General features: G+C 42.9%; 1 protein-coding gene across 2 annotated transcripts in view; it reads left to right on the forward strand.

Moving 5' to 3' along the window:
* Positions 1-16,798, forward strand: part of plpp4 (phospholipid phosphatase 4) — a 55,251-nt gene that overhangs the window by 14,695 nt on the left and 23,758 nt on the right. For both annotated transcript variants that reach the window (XM_041947933.1, XM_041947934.1), the window contains exons 2-5: positions 6,752-6,860; positions 10,918-11,008; positions 15,436-15,499; positions 15,662-15,786. In XM_041947933.1, coding sequence (XP_041803867.1) covers positions 6,752-6,860; positions 10,918-11,008; positions 15,436-15,499; positions 15,662-15,786 — 389 coding nt within the window. The remainder of the gene's footprint in view (positions 1-6,751; positions 6,861-10,917; positions 11,009-15,435; positions 15,500-15,661; positions 15,787-16,798) is intronic.

Raw genomic sequence — 16,798 nt, forward strand, 5'->3', positions numbered from 1 at the left:
ATTTCAAAGTCTTGTTCCTGAAAAGCGTAGTTATCCCTGGCCCTCTGTGATCGGCACCACACGTTAAGCACACATTATTTGTCAAGGCAGCAGCACTGTGTTCTGGTCTATGAGTCCAATAATGAATTAAATAAAGCATGATAATTAAATCAAGAACGTATCCCAAGTCTGACAGTCTTCCTTCTTTCTCCACTGTGACCCACCCCTAATTGAATTGCAGCGGCTGGGTTTTATTAAATCGCATATACCCAGTTGTCTTTATTTTAATCCATCCGTGCCAGAGGAGTTAGATTTGATTTTGCTGGAATAGCAAACGGAGGATTTTTTTTTTTTTTTTTTTTTTTTTTTGCATGGAGTAAGAAATGGAGACTTAAGCAAAACTAGCGCTGTACTTTTTCCTCCCAGCAGCGTTTGGTGTTGTTGTGGATTTGTGAGAAACCGAGGCTTACCTGCTGTGACTCGCATGCAGTCATTACACATTTCTCTTTGTTGGCTGAAACATTGTGACAGCACATTTCATAGATGCACATCTCTAGAAAAGCTGATGTGAACTGAAAATATCCATTTAGTATGAGCCTAATAGAGTAAAAAATGTGTTCCTGACCCACTTTATCAGATACACTTGCACATTGTAATAGACCCCGATACAGTAATCTTAATATTGCCTTTGTGATGCTTATAATGGTCAACTATTACACTGTAATAGTTGTTGAATAGCACAACGTAGCACACGCCAGGAAGCTTATTCAAAGGAATAATTCAGCAGTTTGGAGGTTATTTTTATTTGTTCTCTTGCTGAGAGTTAGTTAAGAAGATCAAAACCCACACTCATGCCTATACAGGAAATTTGAAGCTACAGTCAGCAGCTGGTTAGCAGCTTACTGCATCTTAGTCCTTCTGCTAATGCGCATCCTGCCTCTCTGGTCCTTCACACAAATTTAAACATTAATATATGCAGCGTGTGTGAAGTCAAGTCATCAGCTTTAGAATACAGCCCCCTTACCATTTAATATTTCCTACAGTGCTCTTCACCAAATCAACAATAGACAGAGACCAAACTTGACAGACTGAGAGGAAAAACTTTGATGAATCACGTCTGAAAGGCCCAAAAGAAAAAGTGCTTTTTGTTCTACAAGGGTTTTATTTTGCAGTCTGAGCATGATCGGCCTTTTAATTTGAAACTGGTCAGTGCAACAACTCAGAGAGCTTAGAGGTGTTAAGTGGCCGTCCAAGCAGTATGTTGGTGATTTGTCCACTCCAGAACAGCCTGTCTGTGTGCCAGCCACCACTGGGACAAATCCCGGCCAGGAATCAGAAGCCAGCACATAGTCCGCTCCAACATTCTCTCACTTCAAACTGTGTCTCTTATTATTTCTCCTTGAATGTCTCTGCCTCCCTGTCATTTCTGCCAGCACATATTTTTAGGTGTAAACGATATAGAGGCCAAAGCTCTCAACATTCCACCTCTGACCATTTAACTTTATTGAATAGCTCAATGCTCCAGTTGGATTTGATGGCGTGTAAGAAGAGGAATGGGAATTTACCAGTAGTAAATGAACCAGAAGACGCACTCAACAGGAAAGCATGGGAATTTCCCTCAGGGCTCTTACACAACCTCTGATCCTAATAGCATGTAGATCTCATAACTCACTTTTCTACAGCTCCCTGCTATATGATTAAATGATTGGAATCATAAGTAGGGGGTGACATGAGGGTGCCATCACACTGAGAGAAGCGCAGTGATGATTGCCCACCTCTGATTTGGTCTGAACAGTCATTTTAAATTCCGTCCCAGACCTGGCAGATGGTCAGCTTCAGTCCCCCCCCCCCCTCGGTCCCTTCACTACACAGACACGGCTCGCTCCCAGCTCAGCTGATTGCCAAATGTGCACCTTGCGAGTGAAAATGCAATCAAATGTGAGCGGACACAATGCCCTGCATCCTTTTGAATGTGTCTCTGGGTTGCATCAGGTACTCGAGCAGTCAAACCTGTGAACGGCGCTGGTGCGAAGTGCGACAAAGTTCGGAAAGTGGCTCAACCCTCGCCACTTAAGGACAAGACTTGCCCCGAGCGGACTCTGAGACATCTGAACAGACCTCTGCGTGGGGCTTTGCGCCCTTTGTGTCGTGGACATTGTAAGGCTCCCTGATACTTTCCATTCCTCTAGAGAGGGGAAGGTCACACGCTCTGTCTGCTGAGCGAGCTGCGCAGAGCTGCTCTGCACCTGTAGATAAATGTTGTGTGACTGTCGTTTAATGATGGCTTTCAGCGTGTTGATGGCTCCTGCTTAGCCAACCCCTGCAAGCAGGTATAATATCATCAATATTGATGAAATCCTCCGTTTGGATACATCTGTGATAGGCTGATGCACGAAAACAGATAGACAGCAGCACACACACACAAACACTCAGCCAAAAAACTACTTTCAGACTTAACTGTGTGAAAGCGATAGCTTGCCCGAAGTTAATACAAGCAAGCTATTCCTCTCTTCTGTGTGCCTCATTGCTTGACAGCATATCCAACTAATTAAGGAGGAACTTCATGACTTTTTTTTTTTTTAAACTTTCTGTCAAGGTGGCACAGAAGATATGTATTCCCAAGGCCATAGCCACAGATTCTGCCCACAGTGCATTGTAAATCAAGAGCTTTCAAATGAGCTGCTCATATTGTTCTTGATGCTGTTGTGCGCTAAATCTCCAAGGCGCTTCGGCAGGGGAAGAAAGCGAGAGGAGAGCTTGAGAAATAATTCAGTTTTATTTCCTTGGCTGTGGCTTGTCAGATTTAGAATATGCATCTAACAGAGATGGATAGGAATTGGTGATGATAAATTGTCCCAATTGCAGAGCTTTATTGAAGAGGAACAGGGGGGAGGCAAATGGCTAAAAACTTCCTGAGTTAGATAAGGTCAGATGTAAAGATTTAACACCAAAGCTGCAGTGTACTTATGGTCTGCACTTAACGTGGATGTAAGTGGCTTCCCTGTGTCCACTGAGCATGAACGTACGATTAAACTACCTGCAGAGAAACGAATCCTCCCACCACGACGAATCTCCAGATTTTCAAAAGTTCGATGCCAACACCAGTTATCCTAAGAACTTCACATATTCTCCGTAAGGCTTCCCAGGTTGTCAGTTAATCTGTCATGCTGTAGTTTGGCCCCGACAGATGCCATTATGCCTTTGCTCAATCATGTCTCTACACAGAGCAAACAGAGGCTGATAAAACAGAATGAGGTGCTCCCCAGGCAGCCAGCAGGCGGTGCTGAGTTCAGGGCCTTTTGTGTGCCTCGTGTTTATGGGCACTTAGAGGGCTCATCTATTCGGGCCGTAGATCATGTCAGGGGGGCTTAGGTGTCACTGGAGCACTGATGAGAGTCTGCAATTGTGGAAAAACGGTTTAGATTTCTTAAACACTGCTTTGTGTGCATCTTGGGTGACTTTTCTACATGGTTGGTTTTTCCAACTATTTCTCTATATCCTCTGTAGCTCCTGCTCAGATGGTCTTCTCTCAGGTCTTTAAGCCTGGAAATGAGCAGAAAGAGGAGCAAACATAACAGGAAATGAGTCACAAACAAAAGCCATAAATAACATGATATTTTAAGTGAACTCTTCTGGCTGTTAACTAGACATTTTGCCTGTGTGAATGTGCTGACTCTGACTTTCTATAATGCAGCCCACCATCACCCTCCACCCTTTCTGTCTTTCTCTTTGAATCACTGTGATTACAATTACGTCCCAGCAGGAATAACCGGGGTGCCTGCTGTGGAAGTCATTACCTCTCCAAGCGCTGACATTAGCTCTACTTATGTGACCGTAATCCACATTGTCCTTCCTTCCTCGCACAGACAAATGCATCCTCTGTCACCAGTTTGTAAATGATGCACTTCCTGCTGCTTTCATCTGAGCCTCTAAATTACAATAAAAGTGAAATTAATTTCCACAAAGGCTCGGCTCTTCTGCCCATGGAATCAGGGATGAAGTCTTGATTAATTCCAACTGTGTTTGACGTTTGGAGCCCGGAGCCCTAAAAGTGCGCCCAAACCGTAGTGGCGCCTTTCTTTTAATAAAGTTTATTGTTGGAAAAGAGAAGATGAGGCCAGAAACTCAATCTGAATCCTGAGCCAAGGGAAATCCTTTGAGGGCAGTATTGATTCGTGGAGGAGATTGGATACAAATTCTCCAAAGGAAGAAGGAATATAACTACATGTCCAAAAGGCATTTTAATTCTCAGCTTATTAAAGTGATCATCCCCAGCAAACAAGGTGAAGTTGAAAATACAGTGCCATATGAAATCTGAGGTATTCATTGCCATCCGTAGCTGCATCCTTTTATTAAATTACTCATGTCAGCCCAAATTATTTTGTGTGTAGATACAGATTTTACTATGATGAACTTGAACAAACTATTTCATAACATCTATGACTGTATGAGTTGAGGTTTATTATAGAAAGAACTGTTCATAAACAGCATTAAAACAAGGGTTTGATTTCATGAAGATCATTAACCTTAAAACCTGATACAATGGCCCATTTTTTGATAATAATCATCATGTCTGTGCATGCTATGTGCATCCTGATGTGAACCCATGCAAGCAAATGACGGTGATGAAGATGAGGATGAATTTCATCTATGTAGTTACCTTGGGGGGGCTCAAAATCATTAAGACATTAGGGGTTGGATGCAAGATAAGCCTTGCAGAGTGAAGGGTAGACCACTGCGGTATTTAATGACCTGAGACCTGTGTGTGTGTGTGTGTGGAAAGAGTGGAGGTGGGGGTCTGCCTTGAGTGACTCTATCTGTGTATGCTCTATCTCCTGCTTTTAATCCCTGGGGACTAAAATAACATTCCCCGTCAGTGATAACTGAACAAGAGAGCTGAAAAGAGGACAAGCTGGCGAAGTAGAGTAATTCATGAAGCATATTGTGCATCATTAGCACGGCGTAATTTATTGCGGACCACATAGCGTAAATGTGATGCAGCTGAAGTGAATCATGCACGCTGGCTCAGCAAGGTGTAAAATGAGGTAGTACTGATTAGGCTTCTCCCTTGCAAAAACATCTCGACACGCTGCTATCAGCGGACCCACACATTCACTTTCCACAGTGTGTGCTACGCTGCATGTCTTTCTGAGAGATTAAAAACATGTAATTGATTTCCCTCTAGCCTGGAGAGAGGGAAAATAAGACAATTTGCCGCACGTGAATCAGTTTTTATCTCGGAAAGGTTTAACGTTTCCACAGTTAGATCCACACTGAGGGGCTGCTCAGGATCCAGGTGATCCTCACACTGGAGCCGCCGGCCAGCGAGCAGCTCCAGTGGAGCAGATGCGTGATAAAGATGCCTTGCTGAAGGGCATGTAGCTGTTTGGGAGAGCGTTACTCAATCACTATTTCCAATTAGAGTGAAGACATCTGGAGAACGACGTGCTGGACCCAAGAATCTTTCCACAAACTTTAGGCAGCTTTCTCATCTGCTATTATTTTAAGTTACGGCATGTTTAATATCTTACATTATATCTATTGTTTGTTTTTTTTACTTCTAAGTACATATATATGAGCTGCTATTCAAGCTGCTAACCTGGAATAGCAAGCCAAGCAGCCTAATTGTCCTGCATTTATAGAATATATGCTACTCATCAACATCAGCGGTTCCTTAATTTACACTAATAAACCAAACATCAGTTGAGCTCAAGTACCTTTTCATCCTCACCACACATCCTGTTCCAAATAGGTTCATTTGAGTGGATTTTACAGTGGATGTGACTGAACACCTTTAATATGAAAGAGGATATACTTACATTATTTTTCAAACAGTTTAATTGTCAGTATCTAGGTTGATTTGGTCAAGTCTGCGTCAACCATTTGTCCATTAGCAACCTATTTCAACAGTTCCATTAGTCTCAATGAATGGAATCACTGTTGTAGACAAAATATTAGGCGTATATGTTGTTATAATGAATGTGCCGTGGGCAGAGGTGCTGAATGGTGGGAAAAAGTCAAGATGATTCATGGGACCTGGAGGTCTGGAGCACACAGGCCCTGGAACGTGCTGGGGATTGCAGATATTTGCCATTCTGGGGTCTTGCGTAAGGATCTTTGGATGTTTTAAGTGGCACGCCTGAGCATGCAGTGATACTTTTGATTTATTCTTTATCTTACGTGGGCCAGTTCTTCAATCGGTCACTGTGAGGCACACACACAGAGCGGCATGAGAAGACAAGTAATGCCTTCCTCTATTTTAACACCAAATTCCCTCTCTGACAGAATTTCTGTAATCATTTTTGCTTTTTTGTCAGAAGACAATGCCCCAGCAACACCGTTCAAAAAATCTCTCTCTGTTGTGGTTAGGGTTTTAAATATTTGGAGCCGTCTGTGGCCCTGGGAGGTACAGTATCTCACAACCCAACTGTGGAACAGAGCAGCCTATTGAATTGTTTTAGAGTGCAGTGACAAAAAGACTTTGTTGAGATGACAGAGAACAAGGTCGTGTCTGACAGATCACTGGGCGGCCGGGCAGGGCTGGAGGAAGCAGGAGCATGCTAATTTGTTCAGCATAAAACAGCGGCGCTCTTCACTGTAGGTGATCCTGGGTGAAGTCGCTCTGCTGACATGGCCTCAGTTATACTTCTCCTTGTGGAAGAACCAACAGGTCCTTCCAGAAATGCAGAAATGTAAGCCCAATCAGACTGTGCACACACTAAAAAGACATGCAATGAGTCATTGATCTGTGTTCATTTGTTCTTTGCCACAGATTCACAGAGTTTCTGGAGCCCTTCGAGAGAGTAATTCAACCGGAGGAGCTGTGGCTCTACAAGAATCCCCTCGTTGAGTCAGACCACATTCCCAAGAGAGTCATGCTCGTAAGTAGCTGCCATCTGATTATGCATTCCTCTTATTACAGACTCAAGTGCCACTAAATACGTGGTCATTAATGTGGTCTACATGAACGACATCCTCTGCTTAATAGGAATCTTAGTGTTGCAGAAATCCTTCATTTAAGACTATCAATGCCACAAAGCCTCTTCTTTCCAGTGTTGAAGTGCGGCCTGAATTGTGTTGACACACCTGTGGTGATTAACACTTCCATTGTAAATATCATCTCCTCTTGGACAGAAGTGGGTGGTGCAGGATTGAGATGCATTTCTAACCTTCTAATACAGCGAGGGCTGAGCATATTTTTTTTTCCTGTGGCTCATGCCGTAAACACTGAGCAAATAACCCAACGAATCTCGGGCCAAACACTTCTACCCAGCACATATCGGAGCTGATTTTGTTCTCAGTGCAGTTCTCACTGACAATCACTGGCTTCAATACATTTAGAATACATCACACTGGTCATTATAGACCTCATTCTCAAGCAGTTGTGAGTCATACATTGCTTCCAGGCTCAGATGGCAGAGACTAGATGGTCCTATTTTCAGAGAGTGATTATGGTGGAATATGACAACAGTGATGCCAAAACAAACAAGCTGTTGTTAAACCTGACAACGCTATACTTCCATTATTTCCATCTGCCGCCAACATAGACCTTCTAATAATATGAAATGTTTGGGAGACAGTTGAGTCATGAAAAAAATATGTTGTCAGCGTGAGGTTCGCCGTGCAACCAGCAGAGACTCCAGGAGGTCACAGCACCCAGACAAAGAAAATATACAGAACAGCTGCAACGGTTCTGTAAGTTTAAAGAGGAAAAACATGAACTCTCAGCAAAATGAGCTTTTTAAAGCGGAGTGGCTTTTAGAGCTGCTATAATATGAACACCTTCTAAATGTGTTTTCCAGACTGATGCTCACGGCCAGAAATTTGGTCCTCTTTTTGATTGCGTTTTGCACCCTATTCTCTTGTATAATAAACTCTTTTTCCACCACATCCAACAGGGATCGAGACATCTCTTGCAGGTTTTAATACCGATTTGTTATGTGGGAAATGATCAGGGCTGCTGCCCTGATGTAGCAGGATTTGCACTAATTTGCTGCAGCAGTGGCCGTTTTTGTGACAAATGTAGCTGCGTAATTGTATCAGAAAAAACCCCAGAACATTGCAATCTATGTGATTTATTGAAATATCTGTGAAATATTTTGTGAATAAGCTGGCCGCAGTTTAAGTGAATTTCTACAACAGGCTGACGTGTTTAATCCTGTACGGCGGGATACCTTTGTCTGCATGCTACCTCGTCTAGCAGGTAATCACTGTTTGATCAAAATATCAAATCAGCCTAACAGGCAAAGACTTGCCAGCCCGTTGCTTGTTTAGCTCACCTCTCCGTGAACCGACAGGGCTTGACTGACTGGCGGTCCACTCTGTCTTATGCACCTCCACACACATCAATCATCTCATTATGTGCAAAAACAGCTGCGGAGTAGGCAGAGAGGGCTAATTGTGAGTCACTTCAAGCTTAAAATAAAGGCAGTAAACTTTCTGTCATACTTCATTATACCCCAGCCCCATCAAAAAAAAAAAAAAAAAAAAATGGCCGAATAGATTGAAAATTGACAGATTTTTGTCCCAGAGTGATTTAACCAATGGTTAACATAAAAGGGTTAACACATTAACATAAGTGGTTTGGCTCATGAATAAAAAACTGAACTTCAAATTACTCATCAACAAATCATTCGTGGGGTATCTATTATAAGCACTTAAAAAGTGCATTAGTCATAGAAAGCCTCCACCAATCAGAAAAACAGAAAACACACACACAAACACACACACAGCACAAAGCAACAGATAAACCTTTAGGCTTCTCTACAACTTATCTGCACTTTATTATTTCTATTTCCCTTTTCCACATCCTTTCTAAAAAAATGTTGACAGTTTATATCAACTTCAGAGTCCGCAGATCTTTGCTTAAGGCAGGCCACTAAATAATGAGTGGAAGAGAAAGCCCCCCCCCCACCCACGTGCCTCTGTGGGAAAGTACACCCAATGCTGAAACCCAACAGTCAGGCTTCTTCAATGTCATTGCGCTGACAGCAGCCCTGAAGGCGCGGAGAGTTTATCTGGCCATTAAAAATAGTCCACGGAGGGGATTTACATAAAGACACATGACGACTCACTGCGACCTTCGTTAAGATAGCCAACGTGCGGCCTCAAGAGTCTCCCCTGGGATCACGGGAGGGGTCGGAATTTTCTCAGTGCATGTTATTTATTGTTGGCCCAATGATCTGAGAACACAAATCTCCTGATCAGCCAAGTCCACATTTCTGTCTGTAGAATGTATAAAAAGGCTGCTGCTGTAAAATACAGCCGTCAGATCAGTGCCTGACGAGGAAAGCAATACACAGAATCCAAGTATTCAAACAACTTAACATTGATTGAGAATAATTTGTCCTTAACTGTGCATTATTGACAGTGGGAATCCCAGAGAGCTGCATGTGTGAGTCTACCCTCCAGGCAGGCGCTTAGCGAAAGCTACAGATCAATAGTTTAATGAGATTTACACGAGGTGTCTGTTTAGTTTATTCACCCATGTGAAAGAGATGGAACAGCTATTCACATACCAAGAGACATGTGATGCACACACAGTTTAGTCTTCATAGGGGTGCGTCCACTGAACATGCAAGAGCATAAAGACATGTGAAGAGATTGTCAAGCCTTTAAGATGTTTTTGGACACTTCAGTACATCTCCATAGCAACTTAAATCGTCATAAATACTCATCAGCATATGACTCCTCACATCTCTGACAACTGTATTAGACTCCCAGGATAGCCAGTGTATGAGTTTAGGTTATGATGAGCTACTGTAAGTAAAACACTGTCAGGAATCGTAAGAGAAAATGTCAAAAGCTGCCAAATCAGCCACCAAAGTCGGGTCACCTTTGCCACTGGTGCTTTTCAGGATGGCTGTCTCACCCTGCATTAATGTGACTGTCTCCACCGAACAGAGAAATATGTGTTTCCATTTTTTTCCCTTTTTCCCTCATATTCCCTCACAACCTCAGTGATAAAGTGATGGGAGCCGCTGTGACAGAAAGGGCGCTGATACGCAGGGTGCGCTTTGGGCAGACGTGATGGATGCCACCAGCTGCTGAGTTGCCACAGCTTTGTTGCTTTAATTCATTTTTGACGGGAAACAGTGATCGAATCTGTCTCTGTCTCTTTTTTTTTTTCTTGAACACCTATTTAGCCAGTGTGATTTGCACAAGCTACTCATTCTTCTCCTACTGCCACCTCATTGGAACAAGACATTATTAAATATGTTTCCATCTGACATTAAAAGCATATAATATGATACTGTCCATGTATACAGTATATTTTGTGTTGATTACACTGAATGTAAAGCCCAGTTTTAGCACTATGTTGCTCATAGCTACAGTATGAGCCGTAGGATAGATGGAAGTTGTAAAGCAACGTTTTGACGATGTCAGTTTTAGTTCAGGCAGCAACTGTTAGTGCACTTAAGGGCATGAATCAAAGTGCGATTACAAGTTTGAATCTACCTACTTCAAAGGGGATAGTGAGGCACAAAATTAGTTCATAATTGGCAGAGTTACACAGATGTACACACAGCTGAACTGATGAGCAGCACTCAAGGGGGAATCCAGTATTCGTGTTATAATAATGGAACTGAAACTGTTTTCACTACCTCTGTTGCAAAGAAAATATATTGAATTTGGCCAGAAAGTAATGAATACAGTCTGAGGCATGAATAATTACCTACTTGCTGAGAAGGCCCAAATCTCTTATCAAGTGAGGAGCAAAACTCTTCTCTGTGCAGGCAAGAAACCCCACTGAACAATAAAGAAGCTTGTTTGGCTCCTCCGTTTGCCTTGTTAAAATGAACTCTGAATAATGGATACGTTCATGTCATTCCCCGAGGCAAAAGTCATTTTACGATTAACCTGCAAAACGGGCCCTGTGGAACTCCGCAGTGCATCTCTAACAATAACTGTGCGCTTTTTGTCTTTATTTTCTCACAGGCGATTTCATTCCTTACACCGTTGGCGGTGATATTTGTGGTGAAGATCATTCAAAGGACGGACAAGACAGAGATCAAAGAGGCATGTTTAGGTACGTGGAGGCAATTACTTGAAGTGTTGCGGTTAGTCACAATATAGCCCATGAGAGGTGTTGAAATGACAGCATATATATTATACTTGCTGCAGATATAATGCATTTGTTGAAGTTTATTAATAGCCTCTACCTGCTCTACCTGGAAGCCTGGTCTAACCTAGACGTTCCTCACTGGCTCAGTGTTGCAAACATTTGAACTCTGTGACCGAGTGTAACTGTCAGCAAAGCACTAATCTTTATTACAGAAGCCACAAGTACAACCCTGATTCCAAAAAAGCTGGAAAGCTGTGTAAAACACCAATAAAACACAATGTCATAACTTGGGAATGCTTTTTGACAGAGACTCAATTGAAAACAGAAAATAAGGCAATATATTAAATATAAGGAGCATCCTGACAAGGCTCAGTGTTCGCAAGCGAGGATGGAGCGAGCTTCACCGCTTGGGCAAATAGTCCAGAAGTTTAAGAACAACATTTCTCAATGCACAATGGCAAAGTAGTTAGGATTTCACCATCTGCAATCCATGATATCATCAAAAGAGTCAGAGAATCCAGGAGAAACATCAGCACGTAAGGGGCAAAAGGCTGAAATCCAACTCTGAATGCCTGTGACCTTCGATCCTGCGGGGGACACTGAATTCAAAACTGACATGATTGTATAAAGGATCTTACCACACAGGCTACGCTTTGGAAAAACCTCTGCTTTTTGGAGCAACATGTGCTGCCATCCAGACAATGTATTTTTCAGAGACATCTCTATTTATTCCAGCAAGACAATGCCAAATAGAGGGTGGCTCAGTCCATCAGTGTAGAGATTACACTGCTGTGTAGAATTTAACAGGTCCGTTACCAAAGCACTTCTACAAGGATTAAATCTGTACAGGAAAACAACATCAGTCAGAAGAACAAAGAGTCCATGATCCTGACAAGTTTCTACATGATCATAGGTCTGAACACGACTTTGAACCAGTGCTACCTTTAGACCTAATGAGAAAGAAAGATCATAAAAGTGTTTTTTTGTTGGGTGTGCAGTCTAAAAGTAGCTTCTTTTTAACTATCTACAGACCTATTTATTTTTCATCCCAAGCTGCAAATCAGAGAAAGGCAGCTGTCCCTGTGTTCCTAATTTGTGGAGTTCAAAGTTGTCCCTGAAGGTCCTCTAATTCTCAATTCATGAATCAAAATTTCAAACAGATATAATTGAGCCGGCATAAATTAAGGGTGCGAGATTTTCACCCTCGGAATACCAATGGGACTTGGTTTTGCTAATGCTGAGCATTTTGTGTTTGATCCGGTATGTTCTGCACACCGCCTCTTTATTTTTCTTCTAAAGAACTGTTCCCTTTGTAGAGTCCAATAACTGATGTCATTCCCAAACCCCTGCAGCTTAATTGTGTGATTATCTATTAGTCAAGATATGATGCAGCGATTTTGCAAGTTTGATTATATTTTCCAGAAGACGACACAGATGATTCTGCAGAGCTAATTTTTAATTTGGATTACAAAGCATGAAGGATGTTATTCATCATCTGATTGTGTGATCTTGTAGCATGCAGAGGCATTATTGTTTGGTTACTGTAGAGGGAGTAATCTTCCAGTTAGTGAGACATCACTAATAGGAGTTTGTGTGGTACCTCCTAATTTGGCCTCTGAGTTTAACTTTAGCCTTCCCAGTATGATCATCACTACAATACTGGGCCATCCTGCCACTGAATGAGAGGGGCTTTGGTGAAGTGATGGCTGTAACACTGTCTTTACTCAATGGGTCTCTCATTCTTCCTGAAACTCATCCATCACTCATGCAAGTGGCCAATTTTGGTTATCCGAGGCACACAAGTGCAGCTCTAATGGAGCGCAGACCAAGCACAACCAAACAGATGCAGGTTGACTATGAAGGTGCACCCATAGCCCTTAAAAGAGGCAGCAGAGGGAAGTCCAGGCTAAACTGGACCAGCAAAGTCGCAAGACACGAATATACAACTGGATGCTGTGTGAAATATAAAAACAATCATTTGCAAATGAACAGTTTACAAAGTGTTCCAGAGCCCATGTAGTAACATCCTTTATACAATCATGTGTTTCACAAAGTGGTGAGCCTCACCTTCACCTCGTGAGCGATTGAGCCTTTTTAGAGGTTGCTCTTTTTATACCCGCTCATGTTACTATCAGCTGTTACCAGGATCGGTAACAAGAGATCAGTCCAGTAGCGAAAGCCAGAGAGTTTGCCTTGGATGAGAAGAAACAATCTGTCCATGAGCGAGTGTGTGAGAGCAGCTTGAACACTGGGCTGACTGGGAATGAGGATCAGGTGAGTGGACAGGTGGGCGTGGCTGGCGAGGAGAGTGTGAGATGAAAAGTAGTGGCTGAGCTGTGAACAGATGAGTGGAGCGGCAGCAGGTAAGAGGCTGAAAGCACCGTGACACTTCCCCAGTCTCTCGTTGCTCTTGTCCCAAATTGTTTGAAACGTGTTGCAGCCATTAAATTCAGAGTAAGCTTCTATTTACAAAAATCAATGAAGTGGGTGAAGCAAAACATTAAATATGTTGTCTTCGTACTATTTTCAGTTCAGTTCTGTTTTAATGCAGTGTCGCAACATTTTTGGAAGTGACGTTGTCTATATAGCACCCAAATATGCTACAAGTGTCAGAGGATGTGTCTTCTATGAGCTACTATGATCAGCTGTGCTGCTTCAGCTAAATGGCAGAAACCGGCTTATCCGCTGCCAGGAGTCTCACAAACAGCCGTGAGAGCAAATAAATAGACTGCCAACACCGTGTCAGCGCTGCTGTCAGCTTTGGGCCGGTGCAAAAACTAATTAATACTCAAATAACCATCAGCAAACGTCCCAAGGCTAGACTATATATAAGAGAATTAATTTGTTCTATACAGCAAGCGCTCGCCCTCCTCATATCGAGAGGGATCTGACAAAGGTAACACTTTGCACTGTCTCCTTTTTCAACTGGTCAAACAGATCATGTTTCATTTTGAGCTTTCATGTGATCTGCGCAGAGTTTGCCCAAATTAACAAGCTGTTTGAATAACATTGACACTGTCCTCCTCTCAGCAGCCCGGGGAGATAATACATTTGAGCTCCGGCGGCATGGGGTGAATTCAATTGACCTGCAGACTACTGGGATTAACCTATGCGGGCAGGAGCTCTGGCTAATGATGAGCCCCAGTGGTTTGCTTCATGGCTAATCAAATGATTGCACAGTTACAGTGCAATGCCTACCTGTCAGCTGATGGCAGGCCTCCTGTTTCCTATTAGCAAAGTAGAACTGGAGCGGTAATTGGCTTCACCGGATAGGCTGTAAGTAGGTGCGATCATTTTGTCTCCACCACTGTAGGAATACTTTTTTCTCCCCATTGGTTGATGCTTGCCAGCATTAATCTCGACACTGTGCATAGCTTTTTCTGCATTCTACTCTTTTTTTTTTTTTTTTTTTTGGTAGCATGGCAGTGTCAGTACGCCTAACAGTCCATTTATCACATAAATCACACAACGACTTCGGTGATGTCCTGACTTTTCCTCTAGTGAGATTTGCATTTGAGGCTTTGAGTGAAATGTCTCAATAACTATTGGATGGATTGCCATGAAATGTGGTGCAGACATGCACCCCTCAGGATGAATTGTAATAACTCTGGTGATCCCCTGACATTTCTTCTAAGTCATGCAGATCCATATGTCAATTTGTTCAGTACTATACGATATATTATGATAATCATTAATGACCGAAAAACAGTTTCCATCAGCCTCAGCTTTACTTAGTGTTGAACTGAGCAAATGTCATAGTAATGCACCAACCTGTGATGTTGGAAATAACCTTGTACAGCATGCATTGACATGCATAAACAGCGTGAATAGCATTTGTCATTATGAGTATGTTAGCATGCTGATGATAGCATTTAGCTCAAAGCACCACTGTGCCCAAGTGGCCTCAGAGTCTCAACCTTGTTGAATTATCATTCACATTAAACTGGATCTATTGCTGGGAAGGAATAGAGTGTGCACCATAGCAGCAGTAATGCACAATCAGAGCTTCATTTCATTTGGCTACACAAAGGACTTCCCATCTCTCTCTCTCTCTCTCTCTCTCTCTCTCTCCCTCTCTCTCTGTGTGTTTGAAGCTCGCTCTGTGTTTAAAACCTGCTTGCTGCTGTTCTGAAAGCCATCTGTCCAGCTGCCAGGGAAATTCCCATGAACCTAATTGGCTGTTTTATTTGTACATTATGTCAGAAGGGTGGGCCACCTGCCAGAACCTGTGTTGCACTGATTGTAGAATTAATTATTTTGCCACAGCATCGCTGCTTTCTATGACCATTACTTTCAGTGAAAATGCTGTGTCAACCTCGTGTGCATCACCTTTCAACAAAAACCTCTGCAAGATGCTGGTTTGACTGTGTGTGTCAATCTTCCCTCTTCAGCTGTGTCCCTGGCTCTCGCCCTGAATGGAGTCTTCACAAATACTATCAAGCTGATTGTTGGCAGGTACGCCAAATAAACAAGCATTTTACAGGCTCAATTAGTGATGCTAAATGTTAAGCTGCAGGCTCTGAAGATCACATTTTTCCAGCGCTGACTTACCAGATCTATGGCCAGTGAGTTGTTTGACAAGTGAATGGGATCTTTTGGGTTGTGTGTGATTTTCAGACCCAGACCCGATTATTTCCAGCGCTGTTTCCCCGATGGACAAATAAATGCGAAGATGCTGTGCACCGGGGAGCCGGATCTGGTCTCCGAGGGACGCAAGAGCTTCCCCAGCAGTCATTCCTCCTGTGAGTGCCAGCTATCAGTCCATGCAGATCACTGCCAGCACTTGCAACACAATGCCAAAAGAAATCAGAACTCAAACAGGGACTCATTCAAACTGCATACAACTGTAGCTTTTTACTCAGTTTGATCTTGGTGCTCTGAGAAACATTTTGCCAAGCGGAAAATGTCCATGTGTGCTGATTGTGTGTGTGTGCTGAGCAAGGTGATGTTTTTGTTGCTGCCTCCCTTCAAAGGTAATTACAACATGTAGCAATGAGTTGTCTTTCAGTTTGCACAAAGCGATGCAGCTTGTGGAGATGCGCAGGGGTTCTGCTGATTGAGTCGAGCATATTCAGTCTACTTCACCTGGCGTACAAATGATTTCTGAATGCACGCCCACTGTTTCGGCTTCATCTGACTTCCTGCTGCGTTCAGCTGTGCAGACCCATGCGGGACACTGGACATATTCTCGCCCATATTGCTTTCCAAGCTGTTTTCACTTCAGAGGAGTGTTAAATAATTCACATGTTTTTCTGTTGTCCAGCAGATGAATGTTCAGTGGTATGCGAGGAGTGTTTGCCGTGGGCCACAAAGATGTTGACTAAATCCTCGGCTTGATATGGTGCATCAGGCATGTAAAGACTGCATTTAAAAAGATGTGTCTCAGAGAACCTCACTTAATTGTCTTGTCACCACTGAGCACAAAACATACTTTTTCCTTTATGGCTTTTTAAAGTTTCTTTTCTTTCATGCTCCTGCAACTGCCAGCCTCAGAAAACCAGCTGGAAAATTCTGGCTTTGTAATTACAGCAAACCTCCTGCTCTCTGTGTTGCAGAATGAAAAATATATCTCTATATCTTCCAGTGAACTGTAACTTAAGGTTATGGATATAACCCCGGTTCTCTGATTAGCATGAGTGAGTGTCTCACTATGGGGAACGCCTCCTGCGTGACCTCATCAGAAGCACAATAACACTACGCCAGCCTCCGATTGGCTGGCATGAGTGACGCCTATGTCAGGAGGAGGGGAACCCT

This window comes from Chelmon rostratus, chromosome 11 (genome assembly GCF_017976325.1).
Source record: "Chelmon rostratus isolate fCheRos1 chromosome 11, fCheRos1.pri, whole genome shotgun sequence".
NCBI lineage: Eukaryota > Metazoa > Chordata > Actinopteri > Chaetodontiformes > Chaetodontidae > Chelmon > Chelmon rostratus.